This window comes from Globicephala melas, chromosome 2, assembly GCF_963455315.2.
Source record: "Globicephala melas chromosome 2, mGloMel1.2, whole genome shotgun sequence".
NCBI classification, from domain to species: Eukaryota; Metazoa; Chordata; class Mammalia; order Artiodactyla; family Delphinidae; genus Globicephala; species Globicephala melas.
In genome coordinates this window covers 150,475,992-150,502,277 of record NC_083315.2, presented here as the reverse complement: position 1 = coordinate 150,502,277, position 26,286 = coordinate 150,475,992, and the positions used below count along the sequence as shown (strand labels likewise).

Sequence of the window (26,286 nt, the reverse complement as noted above, 5' to 3'; positions counted from 1 at the left end):
CCAGCTGGCTCTGCAGGGGCCATGTGTGTGGGAAGGCCCTGCCACGGCTCTTGGGGAGTGGTGTGGGTAAGGCCAGCGGGCACTTAGCCTGGGGATTTCTGAGGAGCAGTTGGACATCAGAGCAGGGGAAGCAGAGCACACTGGTTTCAGCTCTGCCAGCACTTGTGGATTTGAAGCCCTGAAGATAGCCCTGTGTTATCTGAGCCACTGCTGCCCTCAGACCGTGCTCAGAATGGCAGGCTGTGGAGACGGCAAAGTCGTGTGTGCTTTATCGCAGCTTCCCAGGGGAGGTGGAGTCCTCAGCAGGACACGCAGCGCCTGTGTCTCTGAGCCACATGTTGCCCCACGAGAGCATGAGGAAAGCCTCGCCTTCACGTGAGGTGCTGGAGTTCCTCGCGTGGGGCCTGGCACGCAGCATCCTCCAGCGCTGGCCGTCTGGCCGGGGCTGAGTCAGTGTAGTCGTGGGAGATGAGAGTACCGACTCGAATGACCATCCCACTCCACAGCATCTGGCTCTGGTCCTTCTCTTGTCTAAAGAAGGACCCTAGAAACGTCTAGACAATCTAGAAAGCATGATGCAATGAGGAATGGAAAGTGAGAGGTCACAGTGAGATGCTTTGGGGAGGAAAATCAAGAAGATGCCTAGAAGGAGAATTGAAGATTCTTTGAGAAAACCCAGCTTCCCAAGTAGATTAACAAGCCGTGGAAAAGAAGCAATATTAGCTGAATCTCCGGAGCTTTAAGGGCTCCTGAGGCCAAGAACCAATAACGACCCCAACCCCACAGAACTTAAGGTTTCAAGCCCTGGCCAGACTGGTTTCTTTTAAGACATTTATTTAGAAAAATAACCCTTCCCTACCCCTCCTCCCTCTGTGCCATGGGACTTGGGCGTTATGCTTGACATAGCTCTGGATCCGGCCTCCCACCCACGTGAAGGTCCAGCCCACGCTGCCGGGCGGTTGGCCACGCTTCGGGAGGCCGTTCACACGTCCAGCAGCTGCGTCCTGTGTTCCATCCCGGTCCAGGCCTCCGCCTCCGGGTCTCCGGGTCGAGAGAGGGCGCTGAGGGACGAGGGCCGCTGGCCACAGTCTGCGTGCCCCTCCCGAGGCCTGGGAGCAGCCGGGGCTGGGGGCTCCGCTCTCTCCCGCCCTCGGGGAGCTCAGGGCTGGAAGCGCGGGGAGCTGACGTGAGGCTGGTGGAAGGCGTGGGCGCTGTACACCACCTCGGGGGGCGAGGGCGCGCCGGGCGCCAGCACCGAGCACAGGGGCTCGTGGCTGCTCAGCACCGACGTGAAGTACTTCACCTCCTCCGTGAGCTGTTTGATCTCCTTCCGCAGCGCTGCATTCTGTTTCTCCAGGTCTTCACTCTCCTGCGAGCGGAAAGGATGGGCGTTGCAGGTTAATGTCAGCGCTCTGCAAGATTGCGGGGGCGGGGCGGGGGGGCGTTGTGAAGCGGGAGTCTGCGTTAGATTTTCACTAGCACAGCCATGGAGAAGGGCATCGGTGATTTTTTCTGCACATGCGAGTGTGCACGTGTGCATATATATTTGTATGTGTCCTGTGTGTGGATGGGTGCATCTAGAGCACACGTATATTTGTGCATGTATATGCATAGCTTTTAGCTTGAACCATATGAAATTGCTACTTGTCTGTTTTGACCTGTAAGAATGGCGGTTTCATATGGTCCCAACTAAGAGAGACGTGTGTGTGAAGGCATGCGTGAATTTGCATGTGTGCTCCTTTGTGTGCAGGTGTACATGCATAGATCTCTGTGAGTGTGTATGAGGGTTGAGAGCGGCAAGTATATGTCGAGGGAAACCGGCTGGGAGGCTAGAGCCCAGCAAAAATCAAAAAGAGTTTGTGAGACCGTCTTAAACTAATTTCAGTCTTTTCCTCTCTATGTTATACGGTGTCTTCTCCTAACGTTACCATTTGCATTTAGTCTTACAAATGGAGTCCACGGTTAATTGTCTACTTCACCCAGATTCTAGAATGTTTAGGGTATTTCTAAATAGTAAATAGTCAAACTCCAGCACAGCGTTCGATTCCACGCCATTCTGCTCTTCCAGCAGCTTGTTCTGTGGTACTCTGGGTGTGTCCCAAGCACCTGTGCTTCCTTTTTTCCAGAAACACCTTTCCCCTGTTGCTTAAGGGAACCATCAGATAACATGCTAATCAGAAAAACTCAGGGTAAAGAGTGCTAATTACTGATCACATCATTAATTAATCAACAATGACACCCTGGTAATTAGCATTTACTGGAAAACGATCCCACCTTCAGAAAACCCAGGGGAATTTCATTTCCAATGTGATTTTAAGGTTCACATTCCTTGACTCAAATAGACCTTCTGGGCTAATCATTGGTACCCACAGAGGAAGGAAAAATAGCACTGGAGATGCAAATAAATTACATTTCAGTTCAAAAAGCGACCTAATATTTGGAGTCCAGATCTTATTTTTCTAGTTCTGTTTCACTTAGGTTAGTATTTTCCAAACTTGCTGTATCATTAGAATTAATCTGAGGGCCTGACAAAAATATAGTTCCAGGCCCTTCCTCAAATCTAAAGATTTGAACTCAGTGGGTTTGGGATTTTCTGTGAATTCTGGGAATCTGAAGTTTTAACAAGTGCCCCAGATTATTCTGATGATCAGGCAAGTTTGAAAACAATAGATATTAATGTTAAATATGGTAATAAATTTATTTTAATTATTCAAGCACTTATTAAGTGCCTGGCCTAGAGTATGAACTCAAGTGTTTGTTGATTGGCTGCCTGATGACATCAACGGCTGGACCAGAAGTTGACTCAGAATTACAGTGGGGAATGAGCAGATGTGAGATAACTTGACATTTAAATTTTGCCTTAGATAATCCATCAGGAGCATGAGCTACAGGTTAATGAGAGCTAGTTACACTGCCAATTGCCCTAACCCATGCACCTGGGGGTTCTTTTTAAGTGGTAGAGGAGAATGTGGCCTTATCCATCAAGCCAGATTCCATCCGTTTGTACAGAACAAGTGTGAGCGTGCTCAGCCTCAGCCTGGCATTTCCTGTATGTGGCACTGAGCTAGAAAATGTGCCTAGGTCAGTACAGAGAAAACCCCCATCTCTAAAATGGGGTGGGGGAGTTGGGATACCAACAGCCGTGATGATAGAGTCAGGGGCGTGGGCTGCCGCTTCTGTGGGGTGTGACCGGCTCATTCATCTTACCATTTGGTTGTTTCCGGGCACATCCCAGAGAGAGGGCATCCCCTCTTTACCAAAAGGTAAGATAAAGCAACACATGAGACCGGGGGGGTGTTGGTAAGACGGGAACTGGGGGCCGGGAGTCCTGGCCCCTTCCTCTAGCCCTTTTCCTCACCCCCTCTGAGAGTTTCCACTGGTGACAACATTTACTGTAAGTTCTGTGCTCCAAAGAGCCTGGGCAAACCCCGAGGCAGAAGGGAGGGGTGGGGTAGGCGGGCCGCAGGGACCAATCGCTCTGACCTTCTCTCCGCCTAGAGGCCGGCCCAGCTTTCGGGAAGTGACAGCGGGCTCTTCCTCCCTCAGCGAGCCCTGCTGAGCTCTGGCTTTCTCCTCTCCCTCTCCCCGCCCTCCTGGGAGATCCCAGAGCGCTAGGAGAGCATTCATAACCGCCACCGCCTCTAAGTAGAAAATAACCAACTGTGACAAGAAACTTGTCTTTACCTTGGGAAGCAAGACTGCTTCCCGCCAGGGCCCCAGAGAAAGCAGTACTGCCAGCCCAGGGGACCTGCCGCCAGCCAGACACTTAGCAGAGGAAGAGTTTGACTTCGCTCGCAGAAGGAAGTGGCTGATCTGGGGTTTTCATCCCTCCACATCCCCACCTGCCACTGCTTGGTCCACTCTGACCCTCCCTGGGGCCGTCATGCTGTGGAAGGGGCTCTCACACGGGGACAGATGGCAAAGGTGGCCATGGGAGCAGCTCTTGACCCAGAGGTACCATGATCACACCCCTCTAATTTCCCCCTGAATTCCCAGTGGGGGCTGGAAACCAAGAACTCAAGGGGAAAAGGAAAGTAATGTTTAGAAAGTAAATTTTGGCTTCTAACATGCATGTCTTCTCCTGTGATGGGGGAGGGGTGAGCCTGCCCTTGGGCTTCCAAGTAACCTGCTTTTTACTTTTTGGAATTCATTCAGGCACTTCAGCCTCCTCACAGTAACCCTCTGAGGTGGCCATGCAAGGCCAGCTGCTACTATCCCTACTTTACAGATGAGGCCAACTGAGACCCTGGGACAAACCTATTGCACACACCCCCCAGAATTATTACAGGCTGGTGGCAGCAGCTGCTAGGGCAAAGGGCTATAGATTCACCTCAAGACACTGACTTTCTCAGAGGGCCAGAAACTCTGAGTGATTGATCCAAAGCCCCATAACCATGTAGGTGCAGAGCAGGGCTGGGCTCAGGGCTTCCCCATCCTCAGCCCTAGGCTCCTTTTAACACACCCATGGCTTCTCCTGAGAGACTTCGTGACTTAGGGTCTCTGAAGGTCACTAAGATCAGTAGCCTTCCAAGAGAAAACTGGGTCTTGCTTTGGGTGATCCTTAAACACAGTACAAGAACCCTGAGTTGGTTACACTCTTCCAATCACAGAGCTGATCATCGCCTCCTGACCTGAGTTGGGAGGGAATCTCCTGTCCTGCTACTCTGTGAGAGGGTTAACTCGAGGCCAGACCTTCCCCAGATGCACAGTGAGGTCCGAAATATGTGACAATGGTGGGCTCCATCAGTTAACTGTGGACGGGGGTCCTGGTCCTTGTCCTGGCTGGGTGACCCTCGGTGACTCCCTTTCCCACTCTGAGCCCCAGTTGCCTCACTTTAAAACAGGAAGACTGGACCAACACAATGATTCTCAGCCTTGGTCACACGCTGGGATCAGTGGGATCCCTGGAAAGTTTTAACAGTATTGATGCCTGATTCTGATTTAATCCGTCTGGGTGCACCTGGGCATTGGGCTGTTAAGGGCTCCCCAGGGGATTCTAATGTGCAGTGAATGTTGAAAACCACAGGATTAGAAGATCTCCAAGCCCTCTGCAACTCAAATATTTCAGATTTTAAACTGACTACCTGTGTATATTAGCCAACCAGAGCCTCTAACTGTTGGGAAGGGGTAGGTGTGTTGGGAGCAGAGTACATAGACTCAATTTATATGAGAAAGATTAGTAGAAACCAAAATTTTAAAAGAATAATCCAGTTTGATTTAATAATAACTAACATTTATTGGGTGCTACCATGTGCCCAATTACATAATTACAATTATCATTATATTTAATCTTTGCAACAATCCTATGTGGTAGATAATATTATTAGCCACATTTTACAGAAGAGGAAAACCTAAGGTACAGAGAAGTTGAGTAACTTGTTCAAGGTCACACAGCTTGTCAGTTGCAGCACCAGTGCTTGAACTGAGACAGTCTGGCTTCAGAGTCTGTGCCCACCATGCTCTCTTGCCTTTGAAGTCTGTTTAAATCTTATGATATCTGGTAATTATCTCCTGTGAGGCCTCAGCCTGGTTGACTTTCCAATTTCATCTTCCCTCTTTTCCCGCCTCGTGCAAATTGAGTTGCTAATGTTCACAGTTCACACTCACCTGTGAGGTTACTTGATGCCACCCCTACCAGGAACCACAAGCAGCTTGGGGGTGGCTAAGGAGGAGGCTTCTGGGGGTGTGGGAACATTCTGGGAAATTCCCTAGTGGAGGGGCCAAGTAACGGGTCACTGTAGAGTGCTTGAATGATGGGGAATCCCCAGGTGGGTCCCTTACCCACAGGGAAGCCAGTTGGGACCAAGGCTGAGGACAGGCCCTGACCCAAGGCTCTGGCAGGGCCTCTCCAGGCCTTCTGAGCAGGGCTTGGTCCTCCTTCCTGCCAGTTCTGGTTTGTGCCTTGACCTTCTCCTTGAATTTTCTAATCACACTTTCCAGAAGGGTGAAAATAGTCCCTGTGTGTTTCCTCCTCAACAGAACATGCAGTCATTTATTGGCAAGGTGACCTTTCAGCTCCCACCCACACTTCAATGCGAGAGTAGTGTGTCAAGCTCATGTCCCTCACACCCAGTTATTTGTTCAGTCTCCAGCAGTTTCGGACCCCTGTCCCCCATGCAGACATAGGGTGGAGCCCAGGTTTCCTGGAGGAGTCTGTGAACTGAGAGGTAGGGCACATCCCAAGCCATAGTGGGATCTATGCCTACCTTTCCCCTGAATCCTGGGGAAATTAACTCCAACTCCTGTTCCTCACCAGATGAGAAGAGAAGAGGAATCACTAAACCACAGGTCTTTGCACTGAATAATTCTGGAGAAATCTTCACTTTCATACCTTAAAGCTGAAGCTCCAGGGCCGTCAGCACCTCATCATCCACTGATGTTTAGCCACGTCAGCCATGCCCCTCAGGCCCCTGCCTGGGTTCCTCTCTCCTGTTCTTTGGCTTTCAGGGCTATGATTTCATTGACCTCGTGTGTGAGAAACACTATAGGTTGGCTCACTCAATATCTGTTCCAAACTCCTTCCCCCTGCTTTCCTCTAGAGAGGCTGGGAAAAGAATTCCTCAATTACCCAGCTTCCCCTGCAGGTAAGTATGACCATGCGACAGAGTCTGACCAATAAGACATAAGCAGAAATGGGGGGGGGGTAGGGGGTAGGAAGAGAAGGGACGAGCTTCTCTCCTCAGGGAAAAAGGTAGAGCTTCACCAGACAAAGGCTACCCTCCCTGGACACGGATTGATGCCTGGAGGTTCAGCAGCCATTTTGCAGCCCTGAGGATGAAAACTCATCCACATACTGAGGATGGCTGTGCAGAGAGAAAGAAGGAGCTTGGTTCTTTGACGACATCCTTGCACTATCCCTGGACTGTCTACTTCTGAACTTCTTAGTATATGAGAAAAATACAAAATACAAATGGTGACTTGTTGATGCCTCTGTTTGATAGTTTTTCTATAACTCATAGCAGAATGCAATCCTGACTGATACCTCAAGTTAGAAAGGTTATCACTAGCAAGTCCAATTTTGAAAAACAAACAACTAATCATTGCCATCAACATCAAGGTTTGAATTGTTTTGTTTTAAGCTGCCGGGCCTCTGAGACAGACTGTCTGGGTATATACCCACAAAATTGCCCCAAATTCACTGCACACATTCCACCACACGCACCTGACAGGCTTCAAATGTCACTGCTCCCTGATTCTCAACCCTGGCTGTACACTGCAGTTGCCTGAAGAGCTATAAAAAAATCTTAATTCCTGGAGCTTCCCTGGTGGCGCAGTGGTTGAGAGTCCATCTGCCGATGCAGGGGACACGGGTTCGTGCCCTGGTCCGGGAAGATCCCACGTGCCGTGGAGCAGCTGGGCCTGTGAGCCGTGGCCGCTGAGCCTGCGCGTCCGGAGCCTGTGCTCCGCAACGGGAGAGGTCACAACAGTGAGAGGCCCGCGTACCACAAAAAAAAAAAAAAAAAAAAATCTTAATTCCTCGATTTCACCCCTGACAGGTTCCAATTTAATTGTTCCAGACTGGGTCTCAGGCATCAAGATTAAAAAAACACTTCCCAGGTGAGCTTAATGAGGAACGACTTGACAATTATGTTCATAGTGGATTCCTCTTTAAAATAATATAACAATATAAATATATACAATGTTTGATTTTGTTAAATTTATTATATCATATGTTATATATTTATATATTTTTATTTTATTAAATAATTTTATTGTATAACATAGTATGAATAATATAACTATAATATAAAGAACTTTAAAGAAGGAGGAGGACATTTCTAAGTCAAAAATTTTTTCTAAAAGTAAATGACTGGGTTTCCCTGGTGGCACAGTGGTTGAGAGTCCACCTGCCGATGCAGGGGACACGGGTTCGTGCCCCGGTGCGGGAAGATCCCATGTGCCACGGAGCGGCTGGGCCCGTGAGCCGTGGCCGCTGAGCCTGCGCGTCCGGAGCCTGTGCTCCACAACAGGAGAGGCCACAGCAGTGAGAGGCCCTAGTACCGCAAAAAAAAAAAAAAAAATTAATGACTGTTCAAGGCAAAGAATCACATTTGGTGAAAATTTCAAGTAGCCCAGGATAGTTCATTCTTACAGAAAGGTGAGAGGTAAGGCACTTATTGGAATCTCATTAATGATAACTTTATCAAATTAGTTGTCCTTTAGATTGTTGAGCTCCATGAGGACGGGAGCTATCCTTGTCTTCACTGTTTTGTCCTCAGTGACTGGGACTGTGCCTGGCACATAGTAGGTGTTCAGTAAAATCATGTTGCTTGATTGCCTACTTGGAGTCTATAATAATTTACTAAAATCTGAGACCTACATTTGAAGGGTCTGCTGTTTGTGATGTCCATGAAATTCCCCAGGGAGTGCTTAACCAAGCATTTAAGTACTTTTATAGCTTCTACTTTTAACTCTAGGATAGTTACGAGTGAGTGTAAGGTATTCATTTTCTTAAAAAAGGCCCAGTCAAACCCCTGCTTTTGTTCCCCAAACTGAAGCTATGGAGTGGGGACAGCAGAATCACACCACTGTGAGAACCCTGCATACAGTTTCCCTGGCTTGAACTTGACCTGTCTGAACCATACCAAGCAAAGGAGACTTGACCAGTGGTGGTGAAAAGCCCAGCCAGTGAAACCGTTAGCGTCCTTTTTTTTTTTGGCATGTAGGATCTTAGTTCCCCGACCAGGGATCGAACCTGTGTCCCCTGCGGTGGAAGCACGGAGGGCTAACCACTGGACAGCCAGGGAAGTCCCTTTGTGTTCTTAAAGTTCATATAAATAACTGGAAAGTAGGGCATATGTTTTCATATATGATAATACATCTGATATCTTTACCTGATTGATTTATAGGAAAATGCCAGCCTCTCTGCATTAAGCAAATAAAGTCTTCTCTCCAATGCAAAACAGACAAAAAACGCACTATTGCTTTGTTTTTACATTTGTTCAGAGAACAAACTCTCAAACAGCCCAGTGAGGTGTAATTGCTTCCCATTTTGTAGATCAGAATTTAGCTTCAGATATATCTGCCCCCACTCTGTCCCCACTGAATCTGAATTCATTCTGTTGACCCTCCCCCCACCCCCCACCCCCAATCTGGTTCCTGCTCCCTGCAGCACAGTGGCCTTTGTTCCTGAGTTCCTCCTCATGCTTTCACAGTCCCAGGCCCCACAAGGCATCTTTCTGACCCTGACAGGCCCCTCACAGTTTGACCTGAAGTCTCTGCAAGAGAACATCCTTTCCCCAGATCTTCCCAGGCTCCTTCTCTTGACTCGTATTTGATCTCAAATGTCAGGGCCTCAGAAAGACCTTCCTTGATCACTGTCCCCATCCCTGTCCCTAAGTCTCTGTCAATATTGCACTGTTTGGTTTTCTTCAAAGCCCTCTTCCCTTTGTGTGATTAGTGAAACAATAAATAACGATTGGTCAGTTGATTTTCCAGTCTGACTTCTGGTTGAACGTAAGGTCCCTGAAATCAGGGACTTAGTGTGTCTTGTCCCAGCTGAATTCTCAGCGCCTAGAAAAAATGCCCGTAGGAGGCATTTCACATATACTTGTACAGCAGAATGAATTATTTCTGCTGACGTGAGCTCTAGTACTAGGAGTATGGCCTTTGCTTTTGTCATTTTCTGGACCTCCCCAAACTCTTAGCTATAAGGCATAGTCTTGTGCCAGCTGAGTACCTGGAAAATATGTTAGTTACAGAGTTATCTAGTGCAGGAAATTGCATTTTGGTACCAGGAATCTAGTCCCCTCTGCTTGGCTCTAAAATTTATTACTACTCTTGAATTTTCCTAAGAGCTTTAGGTCACCCTCCTTGGTTCCCCTAAGTCCAGCGTGACCAGATGTTTACAGGGACAGTCCCAGTTCATAGCTACCCTCCTAGTGTAATTTCTACTAGTGCCTCTTTTCACTCATAAGTGTTCCTATTTGGATGATAAATGATAAGATCTCCTACCAAAGCCTGCCCCCCAAATTCTAACTCAATGATACCCTCTCTGTTCTCATCCTCGATTTCTACCAGAATTCACTCAGCGCTCTATTTGATCTTTTTTTATGTCTTTAAATAAAAAATATACAGTATAACTAAAGACATTTTTTAAAAAGTATACCCACCCATGATCACAGTCCTCTAAACGTGACTCTTTTCATTTGTATATGTTGCCATCTTGTCCTTTTTAACGAACATGGATACTTATTTTTATAAAATCTCAGAGTACATATACAATTTGTATTTTCCTTTTTGTCATACTTAAAAAATCACCATAATTATTCTTTTAATGGTGACGTCAACAAATAGATGATCCACAATTTACTTAACATGGCTTTCTAATATTGGACATTTTGGTTGCTATTATAAATAATGCTGCAGTGAACATCTTCCAGTTCATGTAAGTATTGCTGTAAAAGGGTTATGTAATATATACAATGTCATCGACAGTGAATGTATATATTAATTTTACTACAACTTCGTTGGGATTTAGGTGTCGTAATTTTAAATAATTTATTTTGCCAACTAACTTCTTGAAGGTTTCTTAATTTCATTTTAATGTTACAAGTTATCAATTACCAAGAATAAGATTTCTGCATGTCTATTCGCTAGTACAGCATTCTCAACCAAGGACAATTTTGCCCCCCAAGGGAACATTTGGGAAGATTTAGAAATATTTTTGATTTTCACAACTAGAGGGGTGAGGTCGTGCTACTGGCATCTAGTGGGTAGATTTTACATTTTACAGTGCAGGGGGCCAACCCCCTCCCACATACACAACAAAGAGTTGTCCAACTCAGAGTGTCAATATTGCTGAGGTTGAGAAATCCATAGTGTATATTGTTTGCACAATCAGAATAGAAAATTGGGTTATTTTCATTTTGGTAGGAAAAAATGTTACGTAAGCTTTCTGTTCATAGCCTTTGCCCACTTATCTATTGGAGTCTTGATGTTTTTCTTAAAAAGAATGTTCTTTCTATAGTATAAATATTAAATCAAGGGGACTTCCCTGGAGGTCCGGTGGTTAAGACTTCGTCTTCCAGTGTGAGGGGGATCAAGTTCAATCCCTGGTCGGGGAGCTAAGATCCCACATGCCTCACGACCAAAAAACCAAAACATAAAACAGAAGCAATACTGTAACGAATTCAATAAAGACTTTAAAAATGGTCCACATCAAAAAAAATTCTTTAAAAAAGAAAATATTAAATCTGAAATTATTTAATTTGACACAAATATTTCCCCCAATACGTCATTGTCCTTTTGATTTTGGATTACAACTTTAAGACCTTTTTTAAATAAAGGAACATTTAAACTTAGCCCCTCTCAGCCTGGGACTCTCTGCCTTTTTCGTCTCTTGCTGCGTGCTTGGGTTTTGTTGCTGAAGAGTGCCTAGGCCGTTTACGTGTCCTAGTTAATGGCCTACTTCTTGGCTCACCCTTTGCAAAAGGACATGTGAGGGCAACACCATCTGCCGAGCAAAGTCCTGTTCAGCAAAGTGGCACAAAAACAAAAGCAAGAGGTGGGAAGGCAAGAGGTTTGGGTTCTTGGGTGTCCTTAAGGAAGACATCAGTGTCCTCACTGGTAACACAGCAGGGTGACCTAGAGTATCTCTGGGTTTCCTTTTAATTCTGTGATTCCATCAAGAATGGTGTATGACCATAGTTTTTGTTATTCCCTCCACAAGCTACCATGTGAACCCATGGCAGGCTTCTCTACAGATACCCCACAATCTGAAGGGGACTTTGTCCTGTGGAATCAATCTATGGAACCCCTTAGGACTCAGAGGGCCAGACCTAGTCCTACAGAGCAGCTTGGGGTTTAGAGAGACTCCCTCATCCTTTCCAAGAGAAAGTAGTCTGGTAGCTGCTGAGAACAGCTTCATGAAGACTTCAGCTGAATGGGTGTCATCAATTTCTGACCTGGGACATGTAATCGCATTAGACAGAAATTCCTTATAATGCCAAGACTGGTGAGAAGCTGGCCTCCTTTCAAACATGCCTCCCGACCATAACCATACTGACCCATTGTCAGTAGGACAAGCAGTTAGGGCTGGTGAATTCCTTAGTGTGTTTTTCCTTCCCAAATGAGAATAGTCTAATTTTTTATTCTGATTTTTTAAATGGTATATATTCATCATAATAAAAAGAATTACAGAAAAGTACCAGGAATAAGGTGAGCTATTCAAAATTCAACCACTCAGAAATAACCATTATTATCATTTTGGAGAATATTCTTCCAGACATCTCTTTATGCATGCAAACATGCCCTCCAAACCACAAATTTTACATCAATGGAATTATACTCTGCATACTCTTTGTCACTTGCTTTTTCTCTCAGTGCTATGTAATTGACATCTTTCTCTGTTGATAAATACAGATCCACTTAGTCATTTTTATTGCCAGCATAAAATTCTAGCATATGAATGTGTCGTAATATACTTAATCTCCAGTCGTTGGGTATATGTCCAATTTTATAGTATTGATAAAGTGTTTACTGTTCACAAATAATGATGAATTGAGCATCTTTGTGCATCGTTTCTTCAAATTCCTGTAAGTGGAATTGCTGCACCAAAGAGCAAGATGTTAATAGTTATTGCTACACAGCTTTATTTAAAAATGGTCTCAATGGCTATATCAATCTATTGCTTAGAGACATCATTAATTTCTCGACTAGGCCTAATGATGGAGGAGGAAGAGTGTCAACTTTGGAGGATGTTGCTTAAAGAACAAGAGAAAAAAATTCAGGAAGAGATTCAAGGAGGATCAGTTAGGGAAGATGAATACATCTTCATGCGAGTCCAAAGGAAGAGGCTGTGTTGCCTAGTGGTTAGGAAGATGGGCTCTTCAGTCAGACAGACCTAGTTACAAGATGTATGACCTCAGACAACTTACTTAACCTAATACAATTAATATGTTTTTAATAAAAAGAAGTTCATAGCAATAGAGGCCCAAGAGAAATGGCTCTTTTCCACAGAAAGTTCACTGATTTTACACTGAACTTCTTTAGGGTGGAACTAGCTAAAACATACTTTCTAGCTTTTTGTTTTGTTTTATTTTATTTTATTTTACCTGTGATTTCTCTATGCCAATAAATCTTATGGCATGGTCTCCCAGAGAGAGAAAAAAACTGACGGAATGAAAAAGGACCATGAACAGGCTTCTCTCCCAGGCCTTCCCAGAAAACCAAGAACAACAGTGTCTCTTTCTAAGAAGGCCCAGGAAGTTAATATCTTTGCTGAGCTTCGTTTCCTCCATTACTCAGTTTCCCTCCAATTGTAAATACCTTATTTCTCACAGCAACAACTTAATTTCAGGCATAATTTACACTCATGATGTTTGTTACATATGGCATTAAAGATCTACCCTGGAACCTGTAAATCTTTTTCTTATTTTAAACTAATGTGAAACTCCTTCAGGAGCCAGCCCCAGGCAAGCACCTGTCCTACCCCCATCTAAGTACCTGAAGTTCCAGCTCCAGATTTGGCCCTGTTACTGTACTTTTATTCCAGTTCCACCCTCAAGGCCAGGTCTGACTTGTCAACATCACAGCTCTCGGCTAATATTGCTGTCTGCCCACCACCCCCTCTACTTTTAGCCTTTTCATGAACAAAGTTTCTCAACTGATCTCAACTCTCCTGCTAACCTGGGATACAGACTCAAAATCCTTCCTGCTCCAAGGCACCAGAGATATCCTACAATTACCAGGATAACCACACAAATGAAACTGGTCTGTCATCTCTTACTAGCGCTGGAGACCTTAGGATTACTCATTACAAATCCCAGCTGACAGTTGGTTGTCCCAAAGGACTGAGATATTTATGTAGGATGTTCAAGGGATAAAATGTCACAATGGAAGACTATTCAATGTTTGAAATCAAATTAGAAAAGAAATCATCCTAATGCATATGTAATAATGATCGATATTGGGAATTTAAATATCTACATTATAAAAATAAAAGCACATGATAAAAACATCCAAACTATATAAAAAGGTAAAAAAAAATGCAAAGTATCTCTCTCCTGCTTTAGACCTTTTGTCCTACTTTTCAGAAATATATATCGTTAGCAATTTTGGGGGGAAACCTATTTGAAAATTTTAAAGTTTATACACATATGCACATATGTTTTTCTTTTTATTAAAAATATGCATGGGAGACAACTATATACCATACTCATACTTTTTCACTTAAGAGTATATAGATAATCTTTTCAGATTAGCACATCTGTATATAACTCGTTATTTTAACACCTTCGTGGTATCCACTGAATGAACAAACGATAGTTTATTTGAGTCCCTTACTGATGAATATTTAGCTAGTTTCCAGTCTTTGCTATGAAAAACAATGCAGCAATGGTTATCTTTACATGTACATAATTGTGCAATCTGTGGGTATGTTTCTAAACAGACACCTAGATGTAAAATTGCCGAGTTACAGTGTATGTGCACTTGTAATTTGGATGGACATGGTCAAATTGCCCTCTAACGGAACTGTACGCACTTAGACTTCTAGTAGTGTGTGGTGGTACCTGCTTATCCATCACCTTGGCAACATGGTGTATTAGCAACATTTTTTGTCTTTGCCAATCTGGCAGGGGATCTAACTGTTGCTTTGTCATTTCCCTAACTAAGTAAGGTCTAGCACCTTTTCCATATTTATTTGCCATTTATTTCTCTCTTTCTGTAAATTGCCTATTCCTAATTAACGCTCATTTTTTCTTTTGGGTTGTTGAGCGCTTTCTTATTCATAAGAGCTCTCATATATTAAGCAAATATGCCCTTTTTTGGTCATTTGTGTTGCAGGTATTTTTCCCAGTCTTCACTTGCCTTTGATTTTGCATATTAGGTACTTTGAGCTGTATAGACACTTTCACTTTTCATGTATAAAGGTAATGTATATCAATCTTTCCCTTTATGGCTTCAGGGTTTTGCATTTTATCCGGAAAAGACTTCATTCCAAGATAAATATTTTAATGCTAATTTTTTCAAATTTCTTTAATTTTTTCCCACATTTAATCTATGTGTGTGTTGTATAAGAAATGAAAACTCTACCTTTTTTTTTTTTCTTCAAATGACTAGCCAGTTGTCCCTATTTATTTAGTCCCTACACTATTTATTGAATAATTCATCTTTCTCTCTCTGGTTTGAAATGCCATCCTAGACATTTTGCATCTGTACTTGTGTCTTAGGAACTGACATATGTATTGGGGTCTTAAATTTGAGCTTGCTTGGGGGTCTATTTCTGTGTTCTATTCTGTCCAATGTTTTGTCTTTTCCACACTGCTTTGAAATCTATATTTGTAATTCACTTTAATATCTTATTCAGCTAATCGTCTCTAATCACCCTCCTTCTTTAGAATTTTCCTGGAAACTCTCACATGGTTATTTTTCTCCAGGTACTTAGAATAGCTAATTTCGTTTTCCTCCAATACCCAGAAAATCCTAGTTTATTAAGATCATATTAAATTAATTCAATTTCTAAATTAACTTAAGGAAAATTGCTATCTTTACATAAGGTATACTTCCATTTATTTGAGTGTTTTTTTAATCACTTAGAATAATTTTGAAGTTTAAAAAATTAAACCCTGCGTATTTTTTGTTAAATTTAGTCCTTCCTTCCATTTGCTGTTCTTGGTATTATAAACAGAATCTTTCTTCCTATTAAATTTTGTAATCTAATTTGCCTAGGAAAAGTTATTACTTTTTGTGTTAACTTTGAAAGCTGACTGGATTCCTATTATTTTTCTTAGTTTTTCAGCTGACTATCTTGGATACACTTATTAGCTACTAATATCTTTTGAAAGTGAACGGGTCAAGATATGACCTTCTCCTTTTAATCAATGCCTTTACTATGCCTAATGGACTCTATAGTTGACTGCGAGAGAAAAGGAACTGAGTGCGATGAGTGCTGTTTGAGACACCAACCAAAAGAGAATTAAAACAGAATGTGGGAGAATTCCTGGTGGTCCAATGGTTAGGACTCCTCATTTCCACTGCAGGGGTCATGGGTTCGATCCCTGGTCCAGGAACTAAGATCCCGCACGCCATGAGGTGCAGACAAAAAAGACAAAAACAAAGCAAAAAAACCCCACGGAATGTGGACCTTGTTGATAATCACAAGTATGAAAAGAAGCACCTGATTCGGTTTATGTGAGGGATAGTCAAGGCCAGAGATGTTATAACATTGGCATGAGGTTAAACACATTGCTGAAAGCAGCAACTTCCCTACTCTGCTATTTCAAAAGCAATCAATACACAGTGTTTCGGTGTAAACCACTTATAGGATAGATACTGAAAACGTTAAATAATAGGTATCCCACACTCTCACTAGAGAAACAGGATAATTCTTTTGGTATTTTAAGAGAGAGAACAGTGACAAAGTTGAAACCGAGAAATCAATGTTTATCCCAGCATATATGAGGCTAGCACACTAGTACAAACTTGGTACTGTACGCTCAGCAATTTCTAAACCCTGGTCTTTAACATCTTGTAGATGAGTCCTATGGCTATGTCTGAGGGCCAGAGAATGGTTCCAGAGCCTCAGCATGTGGAGACAAGCACAGAAAGGAGTGAAGGGCAAACCAAGCACCCAACCTTAAGAATGCTGGTGGTAAAGTAGAAGGTTTTCTACCTGAATCACAAACATAATTAAGAGGATAATGGATGCAGAAGATGGGTGATGATTGTCTGAGAGGAAATGAACATTTCAGATCACAGCCAAACCCTCTGTTTGATGGTGGCAGATTTACCTGTTGCTGCCAAAAGCTTCCACCCAAAGTCAAGAAACATAAATCGCATTGGTTGCAACCCTCAGGCTTGCTGTGTAAACTCTGAGGTGTCCTACTCACTGGGCAAAAATTGAAGATGAGTGCCGGGGTGCTCAAAAGAAAGGAGTGGGGAGGAGTTTGTGTCCAGGTGTGGGAAAGATGAGAACATTCTAGAGACTGAGGCTGGGGGTTTGAGTGTGGATGCGGTGACTACATGACTGGGGGCTCCAGGGACCCCCAACCCCCAGAGATTATCCCAATAGAGCCATGCCTAGTATAATCAGATGGGCTAAATCTTCTGGTTCTAACTCTTGTCTTGCAAAGAGAGACAGATTAGTTAGTGTTGAAAACCTTGCCACAGCAAAGAAACATACATGTCACCCTCACTGATACGTCCCCAAGGGGTTGAAGGAAGACCAGGGGGTTGAATTTCCAGGGAGACAGTGGTGCAGCTCGAGATAAGGAAGACTCCTCTGCTCGTGTTAGGAGGCAGGGAGCTCTCTATCATTAGAAGTGACCAATACACTGGGAACCATTTCCGGAGGGTGTTGTAGAGAGCCTCAAGCATCAAACGTGTGTCTGAACTTTCCAGCCTTTAAGAAATCTTTCAGCCCTGAGATCCTGTGATTTATATATTAGTATAAATTCATATACATAAAATCTTAGTTGTGATTATCGTTTCTTCTAATAATAACTATTATTAATATTACTTTTATTATCCTCAAAACTTTTGAATATTTACGATATGTCAGTGACTGACGCTTGACCTCTTTATATGCACTATCTCTATGAGGTAGGTAGTTACTGTCCCATTTTCCTAATAAGAAAACTGAGTCTAAGGGAGGTTAAGAACATCTCTAAGGTCTAAGGTGGGTCATACGGATAAAAACTGGCAGAGCTGAGATTCAAACCATGTCCTTATGACTGTGGCACTGCTGAGCTTTACTTAGTTTCCAGGGTTTTTTATTTTTTAATATTACAAACTTATAAAGCTTGTAACATATTTCCAGTCTTGGGACATTGTCTACTTCTACAAAAAGGTAGGTTTTATCCTTACTAATTTCTATTTATTTGTTCATTTGCTTGCTCCAAAGAATATTGAATTAGAATCAGACTGCGATGGAGACAAGTGAGTGATCCTAGATTTTCAAGTTTAAAATAATAAACTGGAGTGTTGTGAGCCCCTAAGCCATAATGAAATCATGGAGAACATATAAGAAGCAGGGCCACCACCAACTTAACATTTAGACTACTGATCACAGTCATCAAAGAGAAGAACAGACTTGGTGTTCATTCATTCTTTCTTTCAATTCAACAAATATTCATGAACATAAAACTACATTAGTATGCAATGGAAGACATGTTGAATATATTTCAAATGAAACACGAGCATCCAATCAGAGATCTTGGTGCAGCCTGCTCTCTGCTTCCTTACAAGGCTAAAAGCAGCATCTTTTTACCTAAAACTACATCTTACTTTTTCTTGACAGGAATAAAACAACTGTTCTTTAACTGGCCAATTACCAGGCTAATCTTTCAAATAACCATAAGCATATTCATTTTTGGTGTCAATTGCCCTTTTTACCATTGGAATGAATTACTGGGATGCCAGAGGTTTGGGAAGGGCTCAGGAGGAGGGACGAGAAGGCAGAGGTGTCAGAGGAAGGGCTGAAGGGACGGAAGAGGAAGGAGCCAGTGAAATAAGAGCTGGTCGAACAGGGAGCAAATTGAGGGGCAAAGCGAAGAGAAAAGAGGTGGTAAGGTGTGGGAGATGAGGAGGAAGCTTTGCTTTATGAAGCACACAGCCAGAATTTAGAAACACTGACCAGGATCTTGGACTGCTGGGAGAAATGCAGTTCAGATCACCCAAGGCGCCTGCTCAAGCCAGGGATCAGGGCTTCCCTAGAAAGTGTGAGACTGGAGGCAACTCAACCAGGATGGTGACCATCCCAGATACGTGCACCTGAAACTGTATCTTTCACAGACCCCTTGGGATATCATCAAAATAGAAATTTCGAAATCAAACCTTAATAATGTTCAGAAAAGAGGTATGGGGTGCAGCACCCTGTGGACCTCCTTGTCCCAAATGCAAACCTCAGGGTGGCTGCCCAACTGGCCTCCCGGGGGATGGGACTATATGTGTTCCCAGCACTGTGGGACAATGGGCTCCTCTACACCTTCTACCTTCCTCCCAAAGGCAGTCCTGCCTTCTGCTCTCTGGGTTCATGAGGGATGGAGCTGTCTCAGGCTACCCCATCTCTTAGCATGTACATCTGCCTTCCACCAGCCTCTGGGCTGCCCACACTCAGCTCCTTTACTCCTCGTGCCCCCTTGGCACTCATTTCTCTTTCAGCCTCCTGGCCCATCCCCTGTTTCGGAATCTTCTCAATGCACTCACAGGAGAGCCTCCCCTCCCCGCCTCACCTGCATCCCTCCACCAACTCCCCCACATACACATCCCCACGCAGGCAGACTCAAAGCTATGGTCCAGGAGTCCACAGGCGGTGGGGAGCAATGCCTACGGCTCAAGAGGGTGAAGAAAGGTCTGAACACTCACCAGATGGAGGGTGTCAGCTTTCTGTGTCTGCCTCTGCCTGCTCTTCTGGGCAGCAATGCGATTTTTCTCCCTTCTCTGAACTTTTCTCACATCATCAGATGAGTCCTGGGAAGCAGAGATGATGAGAATTAGGGGAGTCTAACACTCTCTTCTGAGTGGAGGCAGGCTCTCATGGTGTTTGATATCCTGCTGTCCACCCTTCCATTTCTTCATCTTTACTTGCCCGTCCACTCCCCTATTTACCAAAAGGCTGAACCCAAAAGGGAACTTTTCTCCACACTCTGTTACACTCTCTTAGGTCTCTATAACTTTGGCCAAAAGATACAGGAAGAGGGCAAAAGAGCTTGAGAACTCAATAGGGCCGTATTTGGAAAAAGATGGTTAAGGCGATGAAGTGTGTTTTATCACCTCTCCTCTTCAGGTCTGCTCCACCCTCACCCTCTAACTTTTGGCCTAGAACCTTCTTGCTATTTTTTTCCCCAAAACTCTGTTAAGTACCTACTATGTGCTAGCTTCTGTGCAAGTGCCTTTTCTCAGAGGTGCTCCTGTTGAATTCCCCAATTCTGTGAAGTTGATACGATTATTTCCATCTTATACGTGGGGGAAACTGAGGCTCAAAGAGCTTGCCCAAGAGCTCACAGTAATCTGAGAGTTACATCTTCCAATGCTAAGTCTGATGCCTGTCCAAGCCACCCCCGCCCCTGCCACCACTACCCTCCTGGTTTGTACCCCTTGTGTCTTCTGCTGTGCCCGTGGACCGAGGTCCCTCTCCCAGATCTGCCTCTTCTTCCCCTGCATTCCCTTCATTATGCTCAGTGACCTTGATATCCCCCATGGCCCTGAGCACAATGCCTAGTACAGACTGGAGACCAAGAACAGTTTTAATGGTGGAGATTTCCTGGCCGCGGCAGATAGTGGATGGGTGCTTAGGAGGACACAGGGAACCTTGGGTGTTCTCTAAGTGCACCCCACAGATGGGCATGTGCTCTACGTGCGCAGAGAGGTTAGCTCCGGCTTTCCCCCAGATGCTGCAGGGTAGGTGGGGGAATCTGAGTGAAACCCTTCTGTACCTTCGGCCCTGTCCCCTCTCACGACCCCACAGGCTAGAGGGACACAGTTCCTCGGGCAAGACTCTGCCCACCAAGCATATGTCTCACCAATGTGCCCAATACTTCCAGGCCATTGCAGTCGGAGGGCAATTGGTTAGATAGGAAGGAAGTGCTCTTTCTCTAAGGGGGATGGGGAACGAGGTTACCAGGAAAGCCATGAGTAATTTCCTTCCTAAGAAGAGTACAAACTTCCAGGTAGTCTGAACCCCTCTGATACCATCTTGAGCAGAGGACTGGATTGTTCGTCCTCTAGAGGTCTCCACTAGGACTCCTTCCTACCTGCTGCTCTCCCGTTAGATGTTGATGACAGAAGCTTTAGTATATGTTTACATACTGTTATTTGGTCTGCAGCATTTTGAAAGCCCTCTTGGATATCCAGGCTAATGAAAGAATGCAGTTTTTAAACCACAAAGTTGGATAAGGAATTGTCCTCCACTGATGTATTAGATGAGAAGGAAGAGGGCTTCCTATCGAGAGGGCTGTCGAGGGATGTAGTGAGGAGAAAGCCCCAGGAGCTGCAAAGGCAGCCAGGGTGCCCCGTTTTTGTTTTCTTGTTTTTGGCAACCCTCAAGCTGAAAGCTTTTGAGGTGGAAGTCACAACCTAGACTCCCAGTGCTCCCAGAATCTCCACCTTCATCTCTCTGGTTTCCCCAGAGCTGAGCTGAGCTACTAAGGAATGTCTCCGAGTCCCCAGAACCATCTCCTGATTCATTTCCTTCCTCCCCCAGCCCTCTCTCCGCCACCCGTGCTAGGAACAGTAGCCATGCCCAGGAGGTAAGATAGATCCTCTGAGCTGGCACGGGGTCCTGCTCCTTTCAACTTGCTCTTCTGCCGCCTTTTACTTTACCCCCATCCCTTTCCTCTCTTGTCCTGCGGGCTGTCTCCTGGGCAACCATCTAGCATTCAGGGTGTGCGTGCCCGTAGCCCGCGTTAAGACTCCTCCTCTCATTTTGCTGCCTTGGAGAGAGGTAGACTCTTTCCTCTGAGAGACCAGAGTTCTTTGGTGCTAATTCTCCTCTTGGCTTCCTCGAAAGCTTCCTGGGGTGGGACCCCAGGTGAGGTGGAGGCGATGCGCACCATCGGGGGATGAGGAGGACATAATTTGGCAGGATGGGTGGAAGGACGAGGGTCTCCGCCAAGATGCACAGCCTCACTGCAGATCCTGTGTCTTTAGTCTAACTCCTGCCACCAGCCATCTCCTGGCCTCTCAGCTCCCGGGGCAGGCCCAGGCAGCCCGGCCCTCTCCCCGCCCTTCCCCGGAGAATCAGAAGGCAGGAGGAGGAGAAGGCAGGACCCTACCTGTTTGCTGGGGGGCGGAGAGCGGCTGAAGCTGGAGTCACTGCTGTCGGAGCTGTGAGGCATGGCTGCAGTCTTCCGGGCTCTCCACGCAGCCCCTCGCGCCTCTGGGTTCTCCTGTCCCCAGCCGGCCTCCCTTCCTGACTGCTCCCGGGCCACCAGCCCACCCCCCCTCCGCAGGGCCCTCCTCTAGCCCGCCTTGCAGCCACCTCTGACCCCAGCGGCCTCCTCACTCTGGGGTGCAGAGGCTCTGCTCCCCACAGGGACATGTCGCTTGCTTTGGGGCTTGCGCCCTCTCTCTCTCTCTCTTGTGGTTTCTGGTAACTCGCGCTGGAAGTCACATGGGCGGAAACTTAAACAAGTTAGAAGTTAACTTGAGAGAAAATACATATCTGGGAAAAGACCCACAGAATTATGTGAAAGAAAGAAAAAAAAAATACACAAAACCCCAGATACCTTTTGGCAGTCTGAAAGAACAGCTCTCTTCAATTGATGGAGATAAAAGAGAAAAACAGCGGAGGGAGGGAAAAACCCCAGCCAGAATTAGCAGGTCTGTCTTCTGTCAACATGGGCAGAAAGGAGAGGACAGCAAGGAAAGTTTCCATTGTCACCCGACTTGATTTTTAAACCAAAATAAAGCAGCGGGGCTGGGATTTCTTTCTGGTTTTCACCTGAAAACAGCTGCCGGTCCTGTCTTGCGCGAGGCCTTCCCCTTTCCCCTTGTAGCCCGGCCTGCCTTGGGGTGGGCTAGGGGCGAAGGGGCCCAAGGGCACGGTCCTTTCCTGACTATCAGACAGAAGAGACTGTGGTAGGTCTGAAAGCCACAGGGGCCGGTCTGGAATTGATGCTCTAAACGCTTACTCATCACCTATGCCTCTTGGCAGGTGCTGTCTTTAGAGAAAAGATGCCTCCTCTGTTGAAGGTCTTTCAGGGGGTCAGGATTGACCTGGAATCTTAATGATTCAGGAAGGTCACAAGGTCAGATCCCAGAATGGAGAAACAGTTAAACACACACACACACACACAGAGTGAAATGATCACTGTACTTGGAGTCAAAACAACCAGGAATTCTGCCTCTACCACTTAGTTTGTCTGTGGCCTTGGGTAGCTCACTTGAACTCTATACCCCTCATTATCTTTACATGTAAATGGAGAATGATAGAACCTGCCCTGCCTACCCCTCAGAGCTGTTTCAAGAAGCAAATAAGAGTGTGGATTAGAAGGCTCCCAGCAGACTATAAAATATGTCACGAAGTCAGCTGTTACTTGTCTGGCCGTGAGCACGTTGGAATAGGTCTCAGTAAACAATCCCACACACACCTGGGCATTCTGGCTTTTAAAAACTGTCTTGCCTTATTCCCAGCATGGCTCAAAGCTAAATACTTGCCTTGCTTAGTCCTAATTGGCAGGAAGTCTGGCCCCTGAAGGATGTTGTGTCCACTGGCTGAATTTCTGCCCTAAGACAATACTGTCCTAGAGGTAAGTTGAACAAAGCAAAATTCCTTACCCCGTGGAAATTATATCCAAGTGACGGAAGCAGACAGTAAACAAAGAAGTTAATATCTAATACAGCAGATGGCGACAAGTGCTGTGGAGGAAAATAAAGCAGGTAAGGGGTAGGGAATTCTGTGGGTCAGTGGGTTGCTACTTCTTTCTACAGGGTGGTCAGGAAGGCCTTCGTGAAAGGGGGATATATGAGCGGAGCCCGGAAGGAAAGGAGGGAGTGAATGGTATGGGTATCTAGGGGAAGCACATTCCAGCAAGGACCTGAGGTGGGAGTGTGTTTGGTTGGTAGAAGAGCAGCAGGGAGGCCAGTGTAGCTGGAGTGAGAAGCAGTGCGTGGCGGGAGGTGAAGTCAGAGAGGTACCAGGAGTTCACTTCGGATCTTGGAGGCCACTGTAAGGAGTTCGGCTTTTGTTCTGAAAGAAGTGGGGAGCTCCCTAGAGGACCTGCCCTCCCATTTCCACGCTGTGATTCTCTACCTCAGTCACTGTCTGTTCCCTTCTCGGCACTTATAAAACTTGGTAACTGCTTACTTTGTTTCCCCTGGCTTCCCTCATTAGAATGTTAGCTCCATTTGTGAATTTCACTCAACAAATGTTTATTGAGCACCTACCTTGTAGGAGGTTCTAACTAAGGAGGATACAGTTAGTATTTTGACTGTTTCTCTGAATGAGATGATGATGAATCAGTTAGTTTTGCTGCCTGACAAACCACAAAAGAAGAAAAAAAAATCTCAGTGGCTTAAAACAACAGCCATTTAGTTAGCTTGTGAGTTGGCAGGTCATCTGGAAGATTCCTCTGGTAGCAGCTGTGCTAGGCTGATCCCCAGCAGGACTGCATCATGTGTCCTCAGACAGCTGGTAAATTGGCCGATCATTGGCTGGTCTAGGATGGCCTTCCCCAGGAGAGTTCTCTTCCACGTGGTTTCTCCGCCCCCAACGTGCTTACCGGGGCTCATTAACATAGCCCTTCAGGATTCCAAGAGGAATAGTGGAAGCATTCAAAGCCCCCCGAGGCTCAGATTTCCCACCACGGTCCTTCCGCCACATTCTACTGGACAAAGACAGTCACAAGGCCAGCCCAGACACTCTGGGTTGAGAAAGAGCCTTCACCTCTTGATGGGACGAATTTAAAGAATTGTGGCCATGTCTGTGGTCTCCCACAGAAGAGAAGCCATTGGAGGTTTTAGAGCAGAAGAGTGATGAGCTCTAACTCAGGTTTTAACAGGATCTCTCTGGACACAGTTGAGATTTACTGTAGAGGAGCCAATGGAAGTAGGGAGACCAGTTAGGATTACAGCGCTGGATTATCTTAAGAACCCAAGTTAAAAATACTGGTGGCAGTGACCAGTGAGGTAATGATGAAGGTGGTGAGAAGTGGGCCATATAATAACTGATGACCGTGACTCTCTTGTTTACAGTTATATACCCAGTGCCTGGTAGATACCTAATAAATAGTTGTCAATGGAATCAATATCTGAATGAATTCCCAGAGAACTTTGCTCATAACTTATGACTCTTATCTACCTTGTCCTATAACTTTTCTCACGCTTAGTGTACAGAAAGTTTTGTAAAGATAAAAACCTTCATGTTTGTGTTTCATTCGATTTAATTTAACATTTATTAATCCCTATTATGTAGCAGAAATTGTAAGTCTGATAAGACAGAGACCCTGCCCTCCTAGAAAGAAGTCAAATAACCAAAAAGGCTATCAGAAGCGTTATATAATGTTCAGGTGAAGGTCTTAACTCTGAACTTTCTACCATTCAACAGGAAATACTTGTTGAATGAATGATTGCTTGATTCAGTGGTTCCAAATCGACACACTGCTTTACTATTTAACAGAGACTAATGAGAAGAGAAATGAAAAATTAGCTCTTACGTAGAAAGATGGTCTCTTCAATAGTACTGATTATAAATTATTTTTAAATATTTAAGATTAAAGAATAATAAACTCTTGCATATCCACCATTAAGCTTAATTAAGTTATGAATAGAACAGAAGCCCCCTGTATATCCCTCCCTAATCCCATTCCCTCTCCACCCAGGTAACCGTTAACCAGAATGTGGTTCTTATCATTCTTATGCATTTCTCTATACTTGAACCATATCTGTATGTACACCTAAGCAATACATAGTGCTGCTGTGCATGATTTTTAACTTTTTACATTGCCAATATTTTTACATTGAATTTCTATTTTTTATTACACAGTATCTGAATGGTCACCGCAAGGCTTGGAATACAGGCATTCTCACTGAGGTGTTCTGAGAACACCACAAAGCCTCCAAGTACCTGTTGTAAAACAGCCAGCATCAGCTCAGTTAGCATCAGCCCAGAGCCTAAGGGTAATGCTAAGGCAGCATTTGCTAGAAACTTAAATCCCTTATGCTAACAACACCTATCACGACAATTGTTGGCTCATGCATGGCCCTGGTACAAATTAGAAAACAGTGCCACCTCTTGGTAGGCAATCGCAGGCCACTGGTGAGCCCCTATTTGACTTCTAAGGTCAGGGCTCTTGAACAGTGAACAATTTGTACAACTGTACCCAGCACCCTTGCTGTGTATCACTTACTGTATGTCAGGCACATAAAATGACTCATTTAATTCTCACAACCGTCACAGGAGGTAAGTACAGTTGACCTTTGAACAACTCAGGGGTTAGGGGTGCTGACCCCCGCATTGTCAAAAATCTACATATAACTTTTGACTCCTCCAAACCTTTAACTACTAATAGCTTACTGTTGACTGGAAACCTTACCAATAACATAAACAGTCGAGTAACGCCTATTTTGTATGTAACGTGTATTATATACTGTATTCTTATAATAACGTAAGCTAGAAGAAAGAAGATGTTATTAAGAAAATCAAAAGGAAGAGAAAATATGTTTATAGTACTATATTTCATTTATTGATACTGTAAGTTTACATCATCTGTTTATAAGATGAATTGTCTGTCAATACCTACATCAATATTGTCTTATATGATACAAAAGACTGTAGATGTTATACATATTACTAACACTAGATATCAAAAATGAAAAGGCAATGTGAGGGGACTTCCCTGGGTG

The 26,286-nt window shown here is 44.7% G+C and overlaps 1 protein-coding gene across 1 annotated transcript; it reads right to left on the bottom strand.

Annotated features, from left to right (window-relative positions):
- Positions 1-1,042: 1,042 nt before the first annotated feature.
- Positions 1,043-21,779, bottom strand: BATF (basic leucine zipper ATF-like transcription factor). Its single transcript, XM_030831796.3, has 3 exons — positions 21,717-21,779; positions 19,309-19,413; positions 1,043-1,369 (listed from the first exon to the last, which is right to left on the bottom strand). The coding sequence occupies exons 1-3, from the start codon at positions 21,777-21,779 to the stop codon at positions 1,160-1,162; spliced, it is 378 nt and encodes a 125-aa protein (XP_030687656.1). The 3' UTR covers positions 1,043-1,159.
- Positions 21,780-26,286: the final 4,507 nt, after the last annotated feature.